Source organism: Somniosus microcephalus, chromosome 31 (genome assembly GCF_052327205.1).
Source record: "Somniosus microcephalus isolate GS21.2 chromosome 31, FLI_Smic_1.0, whole genome shotgun sequence".
Classification (NCBI taxonomy): Eukaryota; Metazoa; Chordata; class Chondrichthyes; order Squaliformes; family Somniosidae; genus Somniosus; species Somniosus microcephalus.
The window spans coordinates 5,442,296-5,452,506 of record NC_141017.1 but is presented as its reverse complement, the minus strand read 5'-3'; the positions used below and the strand labels follow the sequence as shown (position 1 = coordinate 5,452,506).

General features: G+C 52.6%; 1 protein-coding gene across 1 annotated transcript in view; it reads right to left on the bottom strand.

Moving 5' to 3' along the window:
- Positions 1–402: 402 nt before the first annotated feature.
- The window catches only part of LOC147097544 (uncharacterized), a 51,671-nt gene continuing 41,862 nt past the window's right edge, over positions 403–10,211 (bottom strand). Inside the window, exons 4-5 of the mRNA XM_085971396.1 lie at positions 1,012–1,213; positions 403–518 (exon numbers count right to left, since the gene is read on the bottom strand). Coding sequence (XP_085827522.1) covers positions 403–518; positions 1,012–1,213 — 318 coding nt within the window. The remainder of the gene's footprint in view (positions 519–1,011; positions 1,214–10,211) is intronic.

Sequence of the window (10,211 nt, the reverse complement as noted above, 5' to 3'; positions counted from 1 at the left end):
GCGCCCGTTCAGCCTCTTCTCTCAGCTGCCGCAGCCTCCGCTGGAACCTCTCTCTCTCGCTCCGTTGCTGCCGCTCCTCCTGAACTGGGCGGCCTCCTTCGGTCGACGCTGGACTCTGCAGGCTGGTAAGAAGCTTCTCTCCCCGTACTGCGACCGATCCTTTGTTGCACCTTGTACTGGTGAGTTCGAACGTTCCTAGTCGCCAGTGTAAAGTATGCGAATATACTTGATACAAAAAAGGAAGAGACAGCTTGGAAGGGTTTAACTTAGGTCTTTACTTCATACCCACAGGCGGGAACTGAGGGGAGATCAGTACCCACAGTACTATTTATACCCCTATGGCCAGGAGTGGTACTACGGTATCACTACGCCCTACAAAGTAGTGCTGCCCTGGCCATAGGTTTAAAGTGACATACATATTACATACACAACAGTACTGATGGTGCGCTGCCCTGTTGGAGGGTCAGTACTGAGGGAGCGCCGCACTGTTGGAGGGTCAGTACTGAGGGAGCGCCGCACTGTTGGAGGGGTAGTACTGATGGTGCGCTGCACTGTGGGAGGGGTGGTACTGATGGTGCGCTGCCCTGTGGGAGGGGCGGTACTGAGGGAGTGCTGCACTGTTGGAGGGGCAGTACTGAGGGAGCACTGCACTGTTGGAAAGGCAGTACTGATGGTGCGCTGCACTGTTGGAAGGGCGGTACTGATGGTGCACTGCACAGTCGGAGGGGCAGTACTGAGGGAGGGTCAGTACTGTTGGAGGGGCGGTACTGAGGGAGCGCTGCACTGTGGGAGGGTCAGTACTGAGGGAGCACCGCACTGTTGGAGGGGCAGTACTGAGGGAGCACCGCACTGTTGGAGGGGCAGTACTGAGGGAGGGTCAGTACTGTTGGAAGGGCGGTACTGATGGTGCACTGCACAGTCGGAGGGGCAGTACTGAGGGAGCATTGCACTGTCGGCGGGGCAGTACTGAGGGAACACCGCACTGTCGGCGGGGCAGTACTGAGGGAACACCGCACTGTCGGCAGGTCAGTACTGAGGGAGCGCTGCACTGTCGGAGGGGCAGTACTGAGGGAGCGCTGCACTGTCGGAGGGGCAGTACTGAGGGAGCGCCGCACTGTCGGCAGGTCAGTACTGAGGGAGCGCTGCACTGTCGGAGGGGCAGTACTGAGGGAGCGCCGCACTGTTGCAGGGGCAGTACTGAGGGAGCGCCACACTGTTGGAGGGGCAGTACTGAGGGAGCTCCGCACTGTTGGAGGGGCAGTACTGAGGGAGTGCTGCACTGCCAGAGGCGCCCTCTTTCAGATGAGACATTAAACTGATGTCACTTCTGCCCTCTGAGGTGGACGTAAAAGATCCCACGCCCAGTTTTGGAAGAAGAGCAGGAGAGTCCTCCCCGGTGTCCTGTGGCCAATATTGATCCTTCAACCCACATCACTAAAAAAATCACTAAAAATCCGTTGATCTGGTCATCTCACATTCCTGTTTGTGGGAGCTTGCTGTGCGCATATTGACTGCGAAGTTTGCTACATTACAACAGTGACTACACTTCATTAGTTGTAAAGCGCTTTGGGACGTCCTGAGTTGGTGAAAGGCACGATATAAATGCCAGTCTATATTTCAGTAATAAACTGTTCCAGTAAAGGCACACATACACACATGTTATTAGGAGCAAGAACCCAGTGTGTGCTGATGCAGTGTCAAAAAGATGAACTCACTTGTGGTTTAAAGAGTCTTTTGGAGTGATTCGGGAACTGTTCTCAGAGTTTATACTGAGTCATTCAAAACAGCAATCAAACTATCCTGACAGCTGGCAACATAATCCCGTCTGAACAACTTGTATCAACTTGTTCAGGGCGCAGGATGTGGGAAATTTCCATCCGGGCACAAGCAGAAAAGCCTCGAGTTACTTTGTTATTAAGCGGGAGCTCGGCACTATATCTAACGAGTGCTGTGCCTGCCCTGGGAGTGCTCGATGCTGACACTGAAATTTGCAGAGCAAAGCCACATATTTTACAGTAAATCTGCCTCAATGGCACAGTCATGGAATTATAGAATCTGATAGGACAGAAGGTGTTGTGTATGTAATAGGTATGTTACTTTAAACCTATGGCCAGGGCAGCACTACTTTGTAGGGCGTAGTGATACCTTAGTACCACTCCTGGCCATAGGGGTATAAATAGTACTGTGGGTACTGATCTCCCCTCAGTTCCCGCCTGTTGGTATTAATAAAGACCTACGTTGAATCTTCCAAGCTGTCTCTTCATTTTTGGATTAAGTATTGTGGTAAACCACTTTTATCGTTCACTATCGTTACACTATAGTTATCACTGTTATATCATTACTCTATGGTTATCACTGTTCACACTGTTGTATCACTATACGAGGTCGCCTCTTGTCACGCTGCTATACCTGGGCTGACCACTGCTGACTCCGCCCATGACTCCACCTACCTGCCCAGGTATATAGGTAGTCGACTGGCTGGCATTCCTCCTTGTTGTATCCGATCACCCACGAGGGTGGGCTCTGTTATTTAGCCAATAAAAACCTATAGTTACTTTCTTAACTCGTCGCTTTTCATTGGATGAATTGATAGGTATATCAATTTTATTGGCTAAATTTTAAAATGTCGACACCTGAGCAGTCAAACGACCAGCCAAGCGACCAGCCAGACGCCCAGCTACAACAGCCACAGCAGCCGGCCTGGCTGCGAGCCCTCAGACCACCGTACCTGGATCTAAACCCACAGGCAGCAAACTCAGCCCTCGACTTCGAACACTGGCTGAGCTGCTTCGAAGCCTACCTGGGAGAATCTGGCGTGACTCAGAAATCCATGCTAAGAGTTCTGAACGCCCAAGTGAGCCCTAAAGTATTCGCACTCACCCGGGACCTTAAAACATACGAGGACGCCATCAACCGGCTGAAAAGACAGTACCAAACCCCGGTAAATTCCATGTATGCCAGACACCTCCTAAGATCCCGCCCGCAACAGCCAGGAGAGCCCGTGGAGGAATTTTTACGGGTGCTACAAGCACTCGGCAGAGACTGTAACTTTAAAGCGGTAACGGCGGCAGAAAATACTGAAGACAATGTCCGCGAAGCCTTCGTGAAAGGCCTGCGGTCCGACTACTCACGGCAAAGACTACTGGAAGCAAGGGACCTCGACCTGGACAAAGCTGCAGCCCTCGCTCTCTCTCTAGAGGTGGCCCATCGGGACCTCGAGGCATACTCAAGGTACTGTAACTCGCGACCCTGGGACTTGGGACCGACCCCGACCGCGATACCCCCCGCAGCAACCCCCCTGGGACCTACCTCAGCGTCGGCGTCCCGGACCCGATCGAGACCGCCACCCCCGGTACCGGCTCCGACATCGGACCCCCGCGATCGGGCCGCCGGCTGCTTCTTCTGCGGCCAGGCGAAACACCCGAGGTCACGCTGCCCAGCCAGGAACTCTACCTGCTCAAACTGCATGAAGAAAGGCCACTTCGCTAAGGCCTGCAAAAGTGGATCATCAGAGGCCAGCAGTGCCTCATGCGAGCTGTGGGGGCGGCCATCTCCCTTCAAGGCAACAGAGGCCAGCATCCCCACATGTGAGTCATGGGGGCGGCCATCTTTGATACAGGCAACCGACACCAGCAGTGCCTCATGTGAGTTATGGGGGCAGCCATCTTCTCTGCCATTTTGTCCAACCTCGTGGGAGACGCCATTTTACCCACCACGCCCGACCGCCACTGTGCCTCTAGACCCGACTACCGCCTCAACCGCAGACTACAACAACACGTTCAGCTATACACTAGCCTCCGTCACACTGGACCAGGCCCACCCGCATCACCTGTCCTAGTCGATGATGGACATCAAAGTAAACGGCCACGCCACGACCTGCCTGTTCGACAGCGGAAGCACGGAGAGCTTCATCCACCCAGACACGGTGAGCCACTACTCCCTCCCTGTCCTGCCAACGCGCAACCGGATCTCGATGGCATCGAGGTCACACGCCACAGACATCAGCGGCTACTGTGTTGTGACCCTGTCAGTTAAGGGTACGGAGTATAAAAATTTTAAACTCCTCGTCCTGCCCCAGCTATGCGCTGCCGTCCTACTAGGCCTAGACTTCCAATCCCACCTCCAAAGTGTCACGCTAGCATACGGCGGACCCCTCCCCCCACTCACAGTCGACAACCAGCAGATTTTAAACCGCCCACCGCGTAACACCTGCGGCCTATCCACCCTCAAGGTCCCGCCACCTTCCCTGTTCGCTAACCTCACCCCCGACTGCAAACCCGTCGCAACCAAGAGCAGGCGGTACAGCGCCGGGGACAGAGCTTTCATTAGCTCTGAGGTGCAGCGTCTCCTGAAGGAGGGCATCATCGAGGGGAGCACCAGCCCCTGGCGTGCCCAGGTCATGGTCGTTAAGACCGGCAATAAAAACCGCCTGGTCATCGACTACAGCCAGACCATAAACAGGTACACCCAGCTGGACGCATACCCCCTTCCCCGCATATCTGATATGGTCAATCAGATTGCGCAGTACTGGGTATTCTCCACCATCGACCTTAAGTCGGCCTATCACCAACTCCCTATCCGCCCTGAGGACCGCCAATATACAGCCTTCGAGGCGAACGGCCGCCTCTACCACTTCCTTAGGGTTCCCTTCGGCGTCACCAACGGGGTTTCGGTCTTCCAAAGGGAGATGGACCGGATGGTTGACCAGAACGGGCTGCACGCCACATTCCCCTATCTAGATAACGTCACCATCTGCGGCCGCGACCGGCAGGACCACGATGTTAATCTGGAGAGATTCCTCCGTACGGCCCAACGGCTGAACCTCACCTACAATAAGGATAAATGTGTGTTTAACACCTCGCGCCTTGCCATCCTCGGCTGTGTAGTAGAGAACGGAGTCATCGGCCCCGACCCCGAAAGAATGCGCCCCCTCATGGAGTTACCCCTCCCCCACTGTCCAAAGGCACTGAAGAGAACCCTGGGGCTCTTCGCCTACTATGCCCAATGGGTGCCCAATTATGCGGACAAAGCCAGACCCCTCATGAAGTCCACATCCTTCCCCCTTACGGAGGAAGCGTGCGCAGCCTTCTCCCTCATTAAGGGAGACATTGCCAAGGCCACTATGCACGCAGTGGATGAGTCCATCCCCTTCCAAGTCGAGAGCGATGCATCCGACTTCGCCCTAGCCGCCACCCTTAACCAGGAGGGGAGACCGGTGGCCTTCTTCTCAAGGACCCTACAGGGCCCTGAGATCCGACACTCGTCGGTCGAGAAGGAGGCCCAGGCGATTGTGGAGGCGGTACGACGCTGGAGGCACTACCTGGCAGGCAAACGATTTACCCTCCTTACCGACCAACGTTCGGTCGCTTTTATGTTTAATAACAAGCTGAGGGGCAAAATCAAGAATGACAAGATCTTGAGGTGGAGAATCGAGCTCTCCACCTACGATTATGATATCTTGTACCGGCCAGGTAAGCTGAACGAATCCCCCGATGCTCTGTCACGAATTACATGCGCCAGCGCGCAAAGTGATAGACTTCAGACCCTCCACAACGACCTCTGCCACCCCGGGGTCACCAGACTTTACCACTTCATTAAGGCCCGCAACCTGCCCTACTCCATCGAGGAGGTCAGGACCATGACCAGGAACTGCCAGACCTGTGCCGAGTGCAAACCGCACTTCTTTAGGCCGGACAGAGCAAGCCTGATCAAGGCCACCCGCCCCTTCGAGCGCCTGAGCATCGACTTTAAGGGGCCCCTCCCGTCCTCTGACCGTAATGTGTACTTCCTCAACATTGTTGATGAGTACTCCCGTTTCCCCTTTGCCTTCCCCTGCCCAGACATGACCAGTACCACGGTCATTAAATGCCTGAACGACCTCTTCGCCTTGTTCGGGTTCCCAAACTATATACATAGTGACCGGGGCTCCTCCTTCATGAGCGAGGAACTCCGTCAGTTCCTACTAGCGAGAGGTATTGCTGCAAGCAGGACCACCAGCTACAACCCCCGAGGGAACGGCCAGGTAGAAAGAGAGAACGCGACTGTCTGGAAGGCCGTCCTCTTAGCCTTAAAGTCTAAGGGCCTCCCAACCTCCCGCTGGCAGGAAGTCCTCCCAGCAGCGCTGCATTCCACCCGGTCACTACTTTGCACTGCCATCAACGCCACCCCCCATGAACGAATGTTTGCTTTCCCCAGGAAGTCGACTACGGGAACCACGCTACCAACCTGGCTGACCTCTCCGGGGCCCGTCTTGCTGCGAAAGCACGTGAGGGCCCATAAAACGGACCCCCTGGTCGAGAGGGTGGACCTCCTGCACGCCAACCCCCAGTACGCCTATGTGGCATACCCAGACGGGCGGGAGGACACAGTTTCCTTACGAGACCTCGCACCCTCGGGCACTCTGGAGACACCACCTTCACCCCCCCACCACCCCCCCAATTCCAGACCAGGTAGACGGCATGCCGGAACCCCACGAGCCTTCGCCGACCACGCAGACACCAGCATTAACACCGGATAATGCAACACCGCCGCTGCGACGATCAGAAAGGCTTACGAGGCCTCCGGACAGACTGACATACCAGAACTGGTAGTACACTTCACCCCGCCGGACTCAAATCTAAACAAGGGGTGAATGTGGTAAACCACTTTTATCGTTCACTATCGTTACACTATAGTTATCACTATTATATCGTTACTCTATGGTTATCAGTGTTCACACTGTTGTATCACTATACGAGGTCGCCTCTTGTCACGCTGCTATACCTGGGCTGACCACTGCTGACTCCGCCCATGACTCCACCTACCTGCCCAGGTATAAAGGTAGTCGACTGGCTGGCATTCCTCCTTGTTGTATCCGATCACCCACGAGGGTGGGCTCTGTTATTTAGCCAATAAAAACCTATAGTTACTTTCTTAACTCGTCGCTTTTCATTGGATGAATTGATAGGTATATCAAGTATAGACACATACTTTACACTGGCGACGAGTAAGGTTCGAACTCACCAGTACATGGTGCAACAAAGGAACGGCAGCAGTACGGAGAGAGAAGGAGAGAGGTTTCTTACCAGCCAGCCTGCAGAGTCCAGCGTCGACCGAAGGAGGCCGCCCAGCACTCTGGGTTCGGGAGGAGCGGCAGCAACGGAGCGAGAGAGAGAGGGTTCCAGCGGAGGCTGCAGCAGCTGAGAGAAGAGGCTGAACGGGCGCTCCAGCCACGGGGCAAAAGTCCACCCAGGGCCAGGTAAACTGAAATCCTTCCCGGGGAACGGGAGCTGCAAGGGCCAGAACGGGCAGGCGATCTGGGGAACAAACGGAGCCACGAGGACTAGCAAGCCACGAGAGGGGAAGGTCTTTGTTAATAGCGGCGGTGGCAATAACGGGAGCTGCAAGGGCCAAAAATAACGAAGCTGGAGAGAGGTCGTTGACAGCAGAGGGAGAAAAGGCGGGAAAAAGGCCATCTAGTGGCCAAAGGAGAAAAGTTTTTTTTTTCTCTTCAGCAGTTTAAAATAAAAAAATTAAAAAACGCCATCTAGTGGAGAAAGGCGGGAAAAGCTCTTCAGCAGTTTAAAATGTCTAAGGAAGGTTGGTTGTCAGCATTTCTTGAGGACACAGAAGAGTGGGATGCCTATATCGAAAGGCATGAACTTTATTGCATAGTAAACAAGGTGGAAGATGACAAAAAGGTAGCAACCTTATTAAATTGTATGGGGGCAAAAACATACGGTCTGCTGAGGAATCTTCTTACTCCAGAAAAGCCAGCAGACAAAACGTATGCCCAAATTGTTGATACGTTAAAGGTACATTTAAACCCTAAGCCACCATTTATAGCGGAAAGGTACCGCTTCTACAGACGCGACCAAAGGAATGATGAGTCGCAGGCAGCCTATTTAGCTGAGCTCAGAAGGTTGTCCAAACATTGCCAGTTTGGAGCCATGTTGGCGGACGCGATCAGAGACAGACTTGTCTGTGGCATGTTAAATGACAGTACACGAAAACGGTTGCTAGCCAAGAAACAGCTCAGCCTAGATCAGGCGATTGAAATAGCATCTGCCCAAGAAGCAGCAGCACAGGGTGCTGCTCAAATGCGACAAAACACAACCTGCTATGACACCCATGAGGTGACATTTCACAAAGGTAAATGCTACCGTTGTGGCAAAACCGCCCACGACTAAAGTAATTGTTGGTTTCGTGATAAAATATGCCGGCAGTGTGGAAAAAAGGGGCATATAGCGAAAGTTTGTCGGTCGGGTACGAAACCCAATAGTGGGGGCAGTCTGAGCAGCACCAAGGCAAGGACAAAAATACATAAGATATCTGACAGTAGCTCAGACGAGTCACAGGAAGGCACAAAAGCAGAGCCTAAAGGTCTGGGATGTCTCAAGTTATATGGTGTAGACAAAACGGAGGACCACAGCACAATGTGGGTTAAAATGAAGGTAGCAGGCGTCGAAGTTAATATGGAGCTGGACACGGGTTCAGCCCTATCAGTAATTAATGAACAAGATTATAACAGGCTGTTCAAACGCATTCCCTTAAAGGATACCGAAATCAAATTAAAAACATATACGGGACAAAAAGTTTACCCGAAGGGAAAAATGCAAGTAACAGTTAAATACAACGGCAGGAAAGTGCCAGGACTTTATTTATACATCCTACCAAACGGTGGACCACCACTTTTGGGTAGGGAATGGATAAGAAAAATCCATTTCGACTGGAAGTCGATACATGAGTTAAAAGTAGAGACCACAAAGGATGATACAACCATTACAAGCAGGCTGTCAAAAATATTGGCAAAAACGCCAGAGGTGTTCCAACAAGGGCTGGGGACCTTAAAGGACATTAGAGCAAAAATAACTATTGCTCAAGACGCAAACCCCAAGTTTTGTAAGGCCAGACCGGTGCCTTATGCCATTCAGCCAGCTGTGGAAGCAGAACTGGATGCCTTAGAGAGTGCAGGTGTCCTTACAAAGATTGAGTGGAGTGAGTGGGCCACGCCCATCGTCCCAGTTATAAAGAAATCTGCAAATAACACACCGGGGGAACCAAAGAAGGTTCGCATTTGCGGGGATTTTAAGATAACATTTAACCCAGTCCTGCACACGGTACAGTATCCGCTGCCGCGGATAGAGGACATATTCGCATCGTTAGCTGGGGGTAGACACTTTACGAAGATTGACCTTTGTCAAGCTTATTTACAGATGGAGGTGGAACAGGACTCGAAAAAGCTCCTAACGATTAACACACACAAGGGATTGTACCAGTACAATCGCCTGGTATTTGGTGTGGCGTCCGCCCCGGCAATATGGCAGAGGACCATGAAACCGGTCCTACAGGGCATTCCAGGAACGCAGTGCTACCTGGATGACATCCTGGTGACAGGACAAACGGATAACGACCACCTCGCTAACCTGGAGCGAGTACTTCTGCGGTTGCAACAATACGGACTCAGGGCGAACAAGCAGAAATGTGAGTTTTTCCAGGAACGTATCTCATACTGTGGTCACATTATAGATAAGGAAGGCCTGCATAAGTCCCCGGAAAAGATCGAGGCAGTAGTGAGAGGCAGCAGTGAAGGCCCCGCCCCCTGAGAATGTATCTCAGTTACGATCATTCTTAGGCCTTATAAACTATTACCATAAGTTCCTCCCGAACTTATCGTCCATTTTACATCCACTAAATTCATTGCTGCAAAAGGGAGTCTCCTGGAATTGGGACGAAGCGTGTGAGGCTGCTTTTAAAAAGGGTAAACAACTCATTACATCAAAGGAAGTGCTCGCACACTTTGACCCAAAAATGCCAATGAGGTTGGCATGTGACGCCTCCCCGTACGGCATAGGGGCAGTGTTGTCACACAAATTTCCCAACGGGACGGAGAGGCCAATAGCATTTGCCTCAAGGTCGTTAACTACAGCCGAAAGAAACTATGCGCAAATCGACAGGGAGGCCCTCAGTCTGGTGTGGGGTGTAAAAAAATTCCACCACTACCTGCATGGGCAACGTTTCACACTACTGACGGATCATCAACCGTTGGTGTCGATATTTAATCCAACAAAAGGGGTGCCCCTGATGACGGCCCAAAGGCTACAGAGATGGTCACTGTTGTTAGGAGCACACCAGTACCTTATCGAATATAAGGGTACCAAACAGCATGGCAATGCGGATGGCCTGTCGCGGCTACCCTTGCCTGCCGAGATCGAAGAGATAGTACAGGACCC